We start from the raw sequence: 15,531 nt of genomic DNA, 5'->3' as shown, positions 1-15,531 counted from the left end.
GCCCCCTATGTACAAGAATATAACTACTATAATACTGCTCCCTATGTACAAGAATATAACTACTATAATACTGCCCCCTATGTACAAGAATATAACTTCTATAACACTGCTCCCTATGTACAAGAATATAACTACTATAATACTGCTCCCTATGTACAAGAATATAACTGCTATAACACTGCTCCTATGTACAAGAATATAACTACTATACTACCCCCTATATACTAGAATATAACTACTATAATACTGCTCCTATTTACAAGAATATAACTACTATAATACTGCCCCTATGTACAAGAATATAAGTACTATAATACTGCCCCCCATGTACAAGAATATAACTACTATAATACTGCTCCTATGTACAAGAATATATCTACTATAATACTGCCCCCTATGTACAAGAATATAACTACTATAATACTGCTCCCTGTGTACAAGAATATAACTACTATAATACTGCTCCCTATCTACAAGAATATAACTAGTATAATACTGCTCCTATGTACAAGAATATAACTACTATAATACTGCCCCCTATGTACAAGAATATAACTACTATAACACTGCTCCCTGTGTACAAGAATATAACTACTATAATACTGCCCTCTATGTACAAGAATATAACTATTATAATATTGCCCCCTATGTACAAGAATATTACTTCTATAATACTGCCCCTATGTACAAGAATATAACTACTATAATACTGCCCCCTATGTACAAGAATATAACTACGATAATACTGCTCCTATATACAAGAATATAACTACTATAATACTGCCCCCTATGTGCAAGAATATTACTACTATAATACTGCCCCTATGTACAAGATTATAACTACTATAATACTGCCCCCTATGTACAAGAATATAACTACTATAATACTGCCCCTATGTACAAGACTATAACTATTATAATACTGCCCCCTATGTACAAGAATATAACTACTATAATACTGCCCCCTATGTACAAGAATATAACTACTATAATACTGCCCCTATGTACAAGAATATAACTACTATAATACTGCCCCCTATGTACAAGAATATAACCACTATAATACTGCTCCTATATACAAGAATATAACTACTATAATACTGCCCCCTATGTGCAAGAATATGACTACTTTAATACTGCTCCTATATACAAGAATATAACTACTATAATACTGCCCCCTATGTACAAGAATATAACTACTATAATACTGCCCCCTATGTGCAAGAATATAACTACTATAATACTGCTCCTATATACAAGAATATAACTACTATAATACTGCCCCCTATGTACAAGAATATAACTACTATAATACTGCCCGTATGTACAAGAATATAACTACTTTAATACTGACCCCTATGTACAAGAATATAACTACTTTAATACTGACCCCTATGTACAAGAATATAACTACTATAACACTGCCCCTATGTACAAGAATATAACTACTATAATACTGCCCCCTATGTACAAGAATATAACTACTATAATACTGCCCCCTATGTACAAGAATATAACTACTATAATACTGCTCCTATGTACAAGAATATAACTACTATAATACTACTCCCTATGTACAAGAATATAACTATTATAATACTGCCCCTATGTACAAGAATATAACTACTATAATACTGCTCCTATGTACAGGAATATAACTACTATAATACTGCTCCCTATGTACAAGAATATAACTACTATAATACTGCGCCCTATGTACAAGAATATAACTACTATAATACTGCCCCTATGTACAAGAAAATAACTGCTATAATGCTGCTCCTATGTACAAGAATATAACTACTATAATACTGCTCCTATGTACAGGAATATAGCTACTATAATACTGCTCCTATGTACAAGAATATAACTACTATAATACTGCCCCCTATGTACAAGAATATAACTGCTATAATACTGCCCCTATGTACAAGAAAATAACTACTATAATACTGCCCCTATGTACAAGAATATAACTACTATAATACTGCCCCTATGTACAAGAATATAACTACTATAATACTGCTCCCTATGTACAAGAATATAACTACTATAATACTGCCCCTATGTACAAGAATATAACTACTATAATACTGCCCCCTATGTACAAGAATATAACTACTATAATACTGCCCCCTATGTACAAGAATATAACTACTATAATACTGCTCCTATGTACAAGAATATAACTACTATAATACTACTCCCTATGTACAAGAATATAACTACTATAATACTGCCCCTATGTACAAGAATATAACTACTATAATACTGCTCCTATGTACAGGAATATAACTACTATAATACTGCTCCCTATGTACAAGAATATAACTACTATAATACTGCTCCTATGTACAGGAATATAACTACTATAATACTGCGCCCTATGTACAAGAATAACTACTATAATACTGCTCCCTATGTACAAGAATATAACTACTATAATACTGCCCCCTATGTACAAGAATATAACTACTATAATACTGCTCCTATGTACAGGAATATAACTACTATAATACTGCCCCTATGTACAAGAATATATCTACTATAATACTGCTCCTATGTACAAGAATATAACTACTATAATACTGCCCCCTATGTACAAGAATATAACTGCTATAATACTGCCCCTATGTACAAGAATATAACTACTATAATACTGCCCCTATGTACAAGAATATAACTACTATAATACTGCTCCCTATGTACAAGAATATAACTACTATAATACTGCCCCTATGTACAAAAATATAACTACTATAATACTGCCCCCTATGTACAAGAATATAACTACTATAATACTGCTCCTATGTACAAGAATATAACTACTATAATACTGCTCCTATATACAAGAATATAACTACTATAATACTGCCCCTATGTACAAGAATATAACTACTATAATACTGCTCCTATGTACAAGAATATAACTACTATAATACTGCCTTCTTCATACAAATATTACTGCTATATCTTTGGTCTTACAGTCACCTCCATTTTTCATCTATTAAAGACCCCCAAGTGTAGATTTCTCTATAGGGTACAACTGTCAAAATGAAAACTGACTCATGTACCTTTATAAATTCACGTTATTTCTTCCAGCATCAAGTGCGGTAATATTTGCTAATTATGTTTTATTAATCAAAGCTTCATAATTACTGAGCACAACAGCAATCAAACAAAGCAGCGTGAAGCCTTCCATCCAGGCTCATTGGGGCCATACAGACTTAGACGATAACACAAACAAACATTCTCGATGGGGCTTCTTATGGGTCTATCACACACAGTAAGACCCCCCGGAGCCTCGCTCTTTTATGGTTGTCTAGTTAGGTGACAAACAATAAGAACTTTATAATTTTATCAGTTAAGTAATTAGAGAAGCATCTAGACTTTTGATCGTAGTTTTGGTCTTCAAAGTTGACTTGTTGGTGGTGGGTTTCATCAGTCAACTTTCTTAATGTCATTGTAAGGTCTTTCTGGGAGAGTCTTCACACTTATCATCTAAGTCACCTTGACAAGAATTCCGAGATCTGTCTATTGGTTGGCCAAATGGTCAACTATTTTTGGAAACACCCTTTGAAGGCCTTTTTGAATGTTGGCCACCAGAGAGAGAGAGACTGTGTCCACCACACCAGATCTGTCTCACGAGACAAAGAATTAGGCTAAAATCAGGCTTTTTCTCTTTTGCTTCATCTCTTCCATTGCAAGAATTTTTGGTGATATTGTCGAAACTGGTGACAACCGAGTCTCTAACTGTCGGACCAACTTCTGGTCATGCCTTCTCGACGAAAACTGTAGCCCAGGACTCACCCATCGATATTTCTTAGTTTCTGATGGACCAACTTCTGGTCATGCCTTCTCGATGAAAACTGTAGCCCAGGACTCACCCATCGATATTTCTTAGTTTCTGACGGACCAACTTCTGGTCATGCCTTCTCGATGAAAACTGTAGCCCAGGACTCGCCCGTCGATACTTCTTAGTTAATGAAATTCAAGCTGTTACCCAGTATTGGTTTCGCCAATGACCATGGTCAACGTTTCCTAAGGTTCCTTGGAATCTGGTTGGGGCTTCCCAGAAGACGACAACAACAAAGCTGTAAATTTTAAGCATCAATGTTGATATGGGTTTTCCGGGAAGGGAACATGCTAGCTTAGGGGTCTTGGTTGATTTGTGGAACCCACGCAGAAATGGATGGGAGATCTCCAAGTATGAAAGTCAACCAGATTGACCAAGCTAGGTCAAAATTGTAACCATTGAAGGACCTTTTCTTTACGTATGATTCTCCGTCCTCTCCGATACAGTTAAATCTTATACTTTTGTTAAATGTTGTTATTTTTTGGGGGGTTTCTTTATGAAAAAGAATTTTAAAGTTTCTTTCCTGGGAAGAAATATTTAAATATTTTATTATAATGGTTTTCATTAAATAGTCCACTCCACCACCATAACAAGCAACGTCCCACTGCGAGTGCAGAATAACGGAGTCTAGATGCATTGATTAGTCGAAACTCGGGGGGGAAACGCAAGATTTTAGTCAATTGTTACCTGTTTTATTAGTGTTCACTGCTAACAATCTGCAGCCGCGTGGTGGGTGTTACGCCAATTAGAGATGGCTCTGCAGCGATCTTATTAATTATAGAAATATCTTGCCTGGAGAATTAGGTCTGAAATCATCAGGACTTGTAAGTTTCCTGGCAAGTTGTGAAGTTAACGTCTAACTCTGCGGCAGAATTTTTGGTGGTTGACCAACCAACCACACAACTTATTCTTGAGTTGACCATCCTCCTCAAAGTTGTGTGGATCTTCTGGTGAGTACATTAATATAGTGGACCTGTACATTATCTGTATGTAGGGAGGACTACTAGAAATATGTCTTCTGGTGGGTCGCGGGACTGTGGGAATTTCTACTTGCTGTATGGTAGACCACCTATCAAAATTGTCCAGACTTGTCCATTCTTCTAGAATCATCTTAGCTGAGTAGATTAACATATAGGTTCCTGGGAAAAGATTCAGGATAATGTGTAATCTACTGGTAAAACTTTGAATCATTTTATGTTTAAGAGTCCAGTGGGTGGTCACTAATTAGGACTGCCCACTGGACTCTTTAAGTGACAAAGAGCAGTTTGTTACGTAGCTGAGAAAGAAGGTCACATTGATATATAGATTTTTAGGAAAATAATGAACATAACTTGCATTTATCGATCTCAACCTCCACTCATTCCGTGTTTAGGAGTCCAGTGGGTGGTCACTAATTAGGACTGCCCACTGGACTCTTTAAGTGACAAAGAGCAGTTTGTTACGTAGCTGAGAAAGAAGGTCACATTGATATATAGATTTTTAGGAAAATAATGAACATAACTTGCATTTATCGATCTCAACCTCCACTCATTCCGTGTTTAGGAGTCCAGTGGGTGGTCTTTGATTAGGACCACCCACTGGACTCTTAAAGTCTGGAAGAGCAGAGATTTAGATCTATAAATTGAAAGTTCTGATGAATGTTTTCCAACAAAGTTATACATCAATCTTCTCAGCTCATCCTGCTCTTTAACGTGCTACCTGTAGAATAGACTGCTTTCTTAATGTGTCAGTTCCTCCCACTCAGACCTCAAGAAGGATAAGAAGGTTCTACCAAGAAAGGCTATGAAATAGTTCCTAAGTTCCTAGATATAATCTGAGGTCAGGACACCCTCGTTATAATGAGTTACAGATAATTTTGTTAATAATATTGATCTGATTGAAAAGTAATGGGGGTATTGACAAAATTCTTCTTTTACGAGACTTCTAATGTGGTTCACCAGTTAAAACAGAGACATGTTGGGAAAGATTTATCAAGAGCGGGAGGTAATGGTCCAAGGACTTTCTACTTGGGTAAATCAAGTGGTCTAGTTGAGTTAATACTTTTTTCTACTTTGCTTTACTCACCTCCTACTGACCTTGACATTTATGATCTCTAATACTACTGGGAGCTTCAAATAACTTCCTGATCTTACAATTCAGGAGATTTACTCACTCTGACTTATCCCTGGCACTTTATTCAATTTAAAGTAAATGTCTAACTTGCCATAAATATTGTTAAAAATTATCTGTTTTAAATGACGATATTCTCCTAAATCCGGCAATGTTTTCCTTTTGTTCCTGCGCCTCTCCGTTACTGAGATATGACCCCTTTTTCACTGCATATGAATAGTCTTTTTCCCATAAAGTGGGCGTGGTCTTAAGCGCTCCAGGTGGGCGTTTTCACGGGAACCACGCCCATTTCGCTAAAAAAGACTAGATTTATATGCAAGGAAGAAGGGGTCATATCTCAGGAATGGAAAGGCGCAGAAAGAAAAGAAAAACAGCTCCAGATTCAGGAGAACGGCGGCATTTACACCGGGTAAAGAAAAATTACATATTTATGGCAAGTGAATAATCCTCTTTAAGATAAGTAAAAGATTATAATTTCTTTATAAACTTATATAATTAGTGACCTTGTTGGGTAGCCCAACAGTGGTGTTTTTGGGGTAAATTTCATTGGACAAAAAGCATTAAATTCCAATGCATGATTAACCCATCTACTAGTTCTGCTTGTATCAAAGCGTGCCTGTGGCCAACACAGCGGAGGTGCTGGAACAATGTTTCCAAACGTTATGAGGTACGGGGCACTTCATGCCTGAGGAAGCCACAAGCCTCGCTTCTCCGCGAAGACTACAGCTACACTTTAAGGGTCTGTGGCGTCCCCCTTTCTGTATAATTGATGTGTGTATTGATCTCTATGTAATGATATCTGTGTAGGTGCTCCCAGTGTCTACTGTTGTCTAGTGCTTCATCCACCACTTTCCATGTCAGACGTAGGACTTCACGATGGTTGTCTGATTCAAGTTGAATCGGAGCACCGTCTGTGAGAATTTATCTGTATTTTTATCTGCAGCGGGAGCGGCAGGATTTGGCCATTGGAGTCCTGATGTCATCAGAAGCTGCAGACGAGAGGCTCTGAAGACCCAAGAAAAGGCGGGTAAGTAGGCACCGGGTGCCCAATCTCACAACAGTGGCCGAAAACCAGGAGAAGTCTAAATGTTTAAACAGCAGCGACAAAAAATGAAGATACATTATCACAAATTGAGACAAGAGAAAAGCTGTACATAGCAGCAGTATTATAAGAATAATATTCCTAAACATAGGGAGCAGTATTATAGAAATAATATTCCTAAACATAGGGAGCAGTATTATAGTAGTTATATTCTTGTACATAGGGGGCAGTATTATAGTAGTTATATTCTTGTACATAGGGAGCAGTATTATAGTAGTTAAATTCTTGTATATAGGAGGCAGTATTATAGTAGTTATATTCTTGTATATAGAGGCAGTATTATAGTAGTTATATTCTTGTACATAGGGAGCAGTATTATAGTAGTTATATTTTTGTACATAGGGGGCAGTATTATAGTAGTTATATTCTTGTACATAGGAGCAGTATTATAGTAGTTATATTCTTGTACATAGGGGGCAGTATTATAGTAGTTATATTCCTGTACATAGGAGCAGTATTATAGTAGTTATATTATTGTACATAGGGGGCAGTATTATAGTAGTTGTATTCTTGTACATAGGGGCAGTATTATAGTAGTTATATTCTTGTACATAGGGGGCAGTATTATAGTAGTTATATTCTTGTACATAGGGGCAGTATTATAGTAGTTATATTCTTGTACATAGGGGGCAGTATTATAGTAGTTATATTCTTGTACATAGGGGCGGTATTATAGTAGTTATATTCTTGTACATAGGGGGCAGTATTATAGTAGTTAAATTCTTGTACATAGGGGGCAGTATTATAGTAGTTATATTCTTGTACATAGGAGCAGTATTATAGTAGTTATATTCTTGAACATAGAGGGCACTATTATAGTAGCTATATTCTTGTACATAGGGGGCAGTATTATGGTAGTTATATTCTTGTACATAGGGAGCAGTATTATAGTAGTTATATTCTTGTACATAGGAAGCAGTATTATAGTAGTTATATTCTTGAACATAGAGGGCACTATTATAGTAGCTATATTCTTGTACATAGGGGGCAGTATTATGGTAGTTATATTCTTGTACATAGGGAGCAGTATTATAGTAGTTATATTCTTATACATAGGAGCAGTATTATAGTAGTTATATTCTTGTACATAGGGGCAGTATTATAGTAGTTATATTCTTGTACATAGGGGGCAGTATTATAGTAGTTATATTCTTGTACATAGGAGCAGTATTATAGTAGTTATATTCTTGTACATAGGAGCAGTATTATAGTAGTTATATTCTTGTACATAGGAGCAGTATTATAGCAGTTATATTCTTGTACATAGGAGCAGTATTATAGTAGTTATATTCTTGTACATAGGAGCAGTATTATAGTAGTTATATTCTTGTACATAGGAGCAGTATTATAGTAGTTATATTCCTGTACATAGGGGGCAGTATTATAGTAGTTATATTCTTGTACATAGGGGCAGTATTATAGTAGTTATATTCTTGTACATAGGGGGCAGTATTATAGTAGTTATATTCTTGTACATAGGGGGCAGTATTATAGTAGTTCTATTCTTGTACATAGGAGCAGTATTATAGTCGTTATATTCTTATACATAGGAGCAGTATTATAGTAGTTATATTCTTGTACATAGGGGCAGTATTATAGTAGTTTTATTCTTGTACATAGGAGCAGTATTATAGTCGTTATATTCTTATACATAGGAGTAGTATTATTGTAGTTATATTCTTGTACATAGGGGGCAGTATTATGGTAGTTATATTCTTGTACATAGGAGGCAGTATTATAGTAGTTATATTCTTATACATAGGAGCAGTATTATAGTAGTTATATTCTTGTACATAGGGGCAGTATTATAGTAGTTATATTCTTGTACATAGGGGGCAGTATTATAGTAGTTATATTCTTGTACATAGGAGCAGTATTATAGTAGTTATATTCTTGTACATAGGAGCAGTATTATAGCAGTTATATTCTTGTACATAGGAGCAGTATTATAGTAGTTATATTCTTGTACATAGGAGCAGTATTATAGTAGTTATATTCCTGTACATAGGGGGCAGTATTATAGTAGTTATATTCCTGTACATAGGGGGCAGTATTATAGTAGTTATATTCCTGTACATAGGGGGCAGTATTATAGTAGTTATATTCTTGTACATAGGGTCAGTATTATAGTAGTTATATTCTTCTACATAGGGGGCAGTATTATAGTAGTTATATTCTTGTACATAGGGGGCAGTATTATAGTAGTTCTATTCTTGTACATAGGAGCAGTATTATAGTAGTTATATTCTTATACATAGGAGCAGTATTATAGTAGTTATATTCTTGTACATAGGGGGCAGTATTATGGTAGTTATATTCTTGTACATAGGGAGCAGTATTATAGTAGTTATATTCTTGTACATAGGGGGCAGTATTATAGTAGTTATATTCTTGTACATAGGGGGCAGTATTATAGTAATTATATTCTTGTACATAGGAGCAGTATTATAGTAGTTATATTCTTGTACATAGGAGCAGTATTATAGCAGTTATATTCTTGTACATAGGGGCAGTATTATAGTAGTTATATTCTTGTACATAGGAGCAGTATTATAGTAGTTATATTCTTGTACATAGGAGCAGTATTATAGCAGTTATATTCTTGTACATAGGAGCAGTATTATAGCAGTTATATTCTTGTACATAGGAGCAGTATTATAGTAGTTATATTCTTGTACATAGGAGCAGTATTATAGTAGTTATATTCTTGTACATAGGAGCAGTATTATAGTAGTTATATTCCTGTACATAGGGGGCAGTATTATAGTAGTTATATTCCTGTACATAGGGGGCAGTATTATAGTAGTTATATTCTTGTACATAGGGGCAGTATTATAGTAGTTATATTCTTGTACATAGGGGGCAGTATTATAGTAGTTATGTTCTTGTACATAGGAGCAGTATTATAGTAGTTATGTTCTTGTACATAGGAGCAGTATTATAGTAGTTATATTCCTGTACATAGGGGGCAGTATTATAGTAGTTATATTCTTGTACATAGGGGGCAGTATTATAGTAGTTATATTCTTGTACATAGGGGCAGTATTATAGTAGTTATATTCTTGTACATAGGGGGCAGTATTATAGTAGTTATGTTCTTGTACATAGGAGCAGTATTATAGTAGTTATATTCCTGTACATAGGGGGCAGTATTATAGTAGTTATATTCTTGTATATAGGGGTAGTATTATAGTAGTTATATTCTTGTACATAGGGGGCAGTATTATAGTAGTTCTATTCCTGTACATAGGGGGCAGCATTATAGTAGTTATATTCCTGTACATAGGGGGCAGTATTATAGTAGTTATATTCCTGTATATAGGGGTAGTATTATAGTAGTTATATTCTTGTACATAGGGGCAGTATTATAGTAGTTATATTCTTGTACATAGGAGCAGTATTATAGTAGTTATATTCTTGTACATAGGGAGCAGTATTATAGTAGTTATATTCTCGTACATAGGAGCAGTATTATAGTAGTTATATTCTTGTACATAGGGGGCAGTATTATAGTAGTTATATTCTTGTACATAGGGGGCAGTATTATAGTAGTTATATTCTTGTACATAGGGGCAGTATTATAGTAGTTATATTCTTGTACATAGGAGCAGTATTATAGTAGTTATATTCTTGTACATAGGGAGCAGTATTATAGTAGTTATATTCTCGTACATAGGAGCAGTATTATAGTAGTTATATTCCTGTACATAGGGGGCAGTATTATAGTAGTTATATTCTTGTACATAGGGGGCAGTATTATAGTAGTTATATTCTTGTACATAGGGGCAGTATTATAGTAGTTATATTCTTGTACATAGGGGGCAGTATTATAGTAGTTATGTTCTTGTACATAGGAGCAGTATTATAGTAGTTATATTCCTGTACATAGGGGGCAGTATTATAGTAGTTATATTCTTGTATATAGGGGTAGTATTATAGTAGTTATATTCTTGTACATAGGGGGCAGTATTATAGTAGTTCTATTCCTGTACATAGGGGGCAGCATTATAGTAGTTATATTCCTGTACATAGGGGGCAGTATTATAGTAGTTATATTCCTGTACATAGGGGTAGTATTATAGTAGTTATATTCTTGTACATAGGGGCAGTATTATAGTAGTTATATTCTTGTACATAGGAGCAGTATTATAGTAGTTATATTCTTGTACATAGGGAGCAGTATTATAGTAGTTATATTCTCGTACATAGGAGCAGTATTATAGTAGTTATATTCTTGTACATAGGGGGCAGTATTATAGTAGTTATATTCTTGTACATAGGGAGCAGTATTATAGTAGTTATATTCTTGTACATAGGAGCAGTATTATAGTAGTTATATTCTAGTACATAGGAGCAGTATTATAGTAGTTATATTCTTGTACATAGGGGGCAGTATTATAGTAGTTATATTCTTGTACATAGGAGCAGTATTATAGTAGTTATATTCTTGTACATAGGAGCAGTATTATAGTAGTTATATTCTTGTACATAGGAGCAGTGTTATAGTAGTTATATTCTTGTACATAGGGGCAGTATTATAGTAGTTATATTCTTGTACATAGTAGCAGTATTATAGTAGTTATATTCTTGTACATAGGGAGCAGTATTATAGTAGTTATATTCTTGTACATAGGAGCAGTATTATAGTAGTTATATTCTTGTACATAGGGGCAGTATTATAGTAGTTATATTCTTGTACATAGGAGCAGTATTATAGTAGTTATATTCTTGTACATAGGGGCAGTATTATAGTAGTTATATTCTTGTACATAGTAGTAGTATTATAGTAGTTATATTCTTGTACATAGGGAGCAGTATTATAGTAGTTATATTCTTGTACATAGGAGCAGTATTATAGTAGTTATATTCTTGTACATAGGGGCAGTATTATAGTAGTTATATTCTTGTACATAGTAGCAGTATTATAGTAGTTATATTCTTGTACATAGGGAGCAGTATTATAGTAGTTATATTCTTGTACATAGTAGCAGTATTATAGTAGTTATATTCTTGTACATAGGGGCAGTATTATAGTAGTTATATTCTTGTACATAGTAGCAGTATTATAGTAGTTATATTCTTGTACATAGGGAGCAGTATTATAGTAGTTATATTCTTGTACATAGGAGCAGTATTATAGCAGTTATATTCTTGTACATAGGGGCAGTATTATAGTAGTTATATTCTTGTACATAGGGAGCAGTATTATAGTAGTTATATTCTTGTACATAGTAGCAGTATTATAGTAGTTATATTCTTGTACATAGGAGCAGTATTATAGTAGTTATATTCTTGTACATAGGGGCAGTACAAGAATATAACTACTATAATACTGCCCCCTATGTACAAGAATATAACTACTATAATGCTGCCCCCTATGTGCAAGAATATAACTACTATAATACGGCCCCTATGTACAAGAATATAATTACTATAATACTGCTCCTATGTACAAGAATATAACTACTATAATACTGCCCCTATGTACAAGAATATAACTACTATAATACTGCCCCCTATGTACAAGAATATAACTACTATAATACTGCCCCCTATGTGCAAGAATATAACTACTATAATACGGCCCCTATGTACAAGAATATAATTACTATAATACTGCTCCTATGTACAAGAATATAACTACTATAATACTGCCCCTATGTACAAGAATATAACTACTATAATACTGCCCCCTATGTACAAGAATATAACTACTATAATACTGTCCCCTATGTACAAGAATATAACTACTATAATACTGCCCCTATGTACAAGAATATAACTACTATAATACTGCCCCCTATGTACAAGAATATAACTACTATAATATTGCTCCTATGTACAAGAATATAACTACTATAATACTGCTCCTATGTACAAGAATATAACTACTATAATACTGCTCCTATGTACAAGAATATAACTACTATAATACTGCTCCTATGTACAAGAATATAACTCCTATAATACTGCCCCCTATGTGCAAGAATATAACTACTATAATACTGCCCCTATGTACAAGAATATAATTACTAAAATACTGCTCCTATGTAGAAGAATATAACTACTATAATACTGCCCCCTATGTGCAAGAATATAACTACTATAATACTGCCCCTATGTACAAGAATATAACTCCTATAATACTGCCCCCTATGTGCAAGAATATAACTACTATAATACTGCCCCTATGTACAAGAATATAATTACTAAAATACTGCTCCTATGTAGAAGAATATAACTACTATAATACTGCCCCCTATGTGCAAGAATATAACTACTATAATACTGCCCCTATGTACAAGAATATAACTACTATAATACTGCCCCCTATGTACAAGAATATAACTACTATAATACTGCCCCTATGTACAAGAATATAACTACTATAATACTGCTCCTATGTACAAGAATATAACTACTATAATACTGCCCCCTATGTACAAGAATATAACTACGATAATACTGCTGACTATGTACAAGAATGTAACTACTATAATACTGCCCCCTATGTACAAGAATATAACTACTATAATACTGCTCCTATGTATAAGAATATAACTACTATAATACTGCCCCTATATACAAGAATATAACTACTATAATACTGCTCCTATGTACAAGAATATAACTACTATAATACTGCTCCCTATGTACAAGAATATAACTACTATAATACTGCCCCTATGTACAAGAATATAACTACTATAATACTGCCCTCTATGTACAAGAATATAACTACTATAATACTGTCCCCTATGTACAAGAATATAACTACTATAATACTGCCCCCTATGTACAAGAATATAACTACTATAATACTGCTCCTATATACAAGAATATAACTACTATAATACTGCCCCCTATGTACAAGAATATAACTACTATAATACTGCTCCTATATACAAGAATATCACTACTATAATACTGCTCCCTATGTACAAGAATATCACTACTATAATAATGCTCCCTATGTACAGGAATATAACTACTATAATACTGCCCCCTATGTACAAGAATATCACTACTATAATACTGCTCCCTATGTACAAGAATATCACTACTATAATACTGCTCCCTATGTACAAGAATATAACTACTATAATACTGCCCCCTATGTACAAGAATATAACTACTATAATACTGACCCCTGTGTACAAGAGTATAACTACTATAATACTGCCCCCTATGTACAAGAATATAACTACTATAATACTGACCCTATGTACAGGAATATAACTACTATAATACTGCCCCTATGTACAAGAATATAACTACTATAATACTGCCCCCTATGTACAAGAATATAACTACTATAATACTGCTCCTATATACAAGAATATAACTACTATAATACTGCCCCTATGTACAAAAATATAATTACTATAATACTGCTCCTATGTACAAGAATATAACTACTATAATACTGCCCCCTATGTACAAGAATATAACTACTATAATACTGCTCCCTATGTACAGGAATATAACTACTATAATACTGCCCCCTGTGTACAAGAATATAACTACTATAATACTGCTCCTATGTACAAGAATATAACTACTATAATACTGCTCCCTATGTACAAGAATATAACTACTATAATACTGCTCCCTATGTACAAGAATATAACTACTATAATACTGCGCCCTATGTACAAGAATATAACTACTATAATACTGCTCCCTATGTACAAGAATATAACTACTATAATACTGCTCCTATGTACAAGAATATAACTACTATAATACTGCTCCTATGTACAAGAATATAACTACTATAATACTGCCCCTATGTACAAGAATATAAATACTATAATACTGCCCCCTGTGTACAAGAATATAACTACTATAATACTGCCCCTATGTACAAGAATATAACTACTATAATACTGCTCCTATATACAAGAATGTAACTACTATAATACTGCTCCCTATGTACAAGAATATAACTACTATAATACTGCTCCTATATACAAGAATATAACTACTATAATACTGCCCCCTATGTACAAGAATATAAATACTATAATACTGCCCCCTATGTACTAGAATATAACTACTATAATACTGCTGCTATGTACAACAATATAACTACTATAATACTGCTCCAATGTACAAGAATATAACTACTATAATACTGCTCCTATGTACATGAATTTAACTACTATAATACTGCTCCGTATGTACAAGAATATAACTATTATAATACTGCTCCCTATGTACAAGAATATAACTACTATAATACTGCTCCAATGTACAAGAATATAACTACTATAATACTGCCCCTATGTACAAGAATATATCTACTATAATACTGCCCCCTATGTACAAGAATATAACTACTATAATACTGCCCCTATGTACAAGAATATAACTACTATAATACTGCCCCTATGTAGAAGCATATAAATACTATAATACTGCTCCTATGTACAAGAATATAACCACTATAATACTGCCCCCT

At 33.7% G+C, this 15,531-nt stretch overlaps 1 protein-coding gene across 13 annotated transcripts in view; it reads left to right on the top strand.

Moving 5' to 3' along the window:
* The window catches only part of SHISA6 (shisa family member 6), a 635,156-nt gene that overhangs the window by 332,000 nt on the left and 287,625 nt on the right, over positions 1 to 15,531 (top strand). For 5 of the 13 annotated variants that reach the window (XM_073660256.1, XM_073660257.1, XM_073660254.1 and 2 more), the window contains one exon: positions 6,909 to 6,992. The exons of the other annotated variants lie outside the window; for them this stretch is intronic. In XM_073660256.1, the coding sequence (XP_073516357.1) occupies positions 6,909 to 6,992 (84 nt within the window). The remainder of the gene's footprint in view (positions 1 to 6,908; positions 6,993 to 15,531) is intronic. 13 annotated transcript variants of the gene reach the window in all.

This window comes from Phyllobates terribilis, unplaced genomic scaffold, assembly GCF_046119375.1.
Source record: "Phyllobates terribilis strain yellow unplaced genomic scaffold, ASM4611937v1 Scaffold_25__1_contigs__length_18738178, whole genome shotgun sequence".
NCBI lineage: Eukaryota > Metazoa > Chordata > Amphibia > Anura > Dendrobatidae > Phyllobates > Phyllobates terribilis.
Note: the sequence above shows the minus strand (reverse complement) of the source record. Positions and strands in the feature narration are given on the sequence as shown.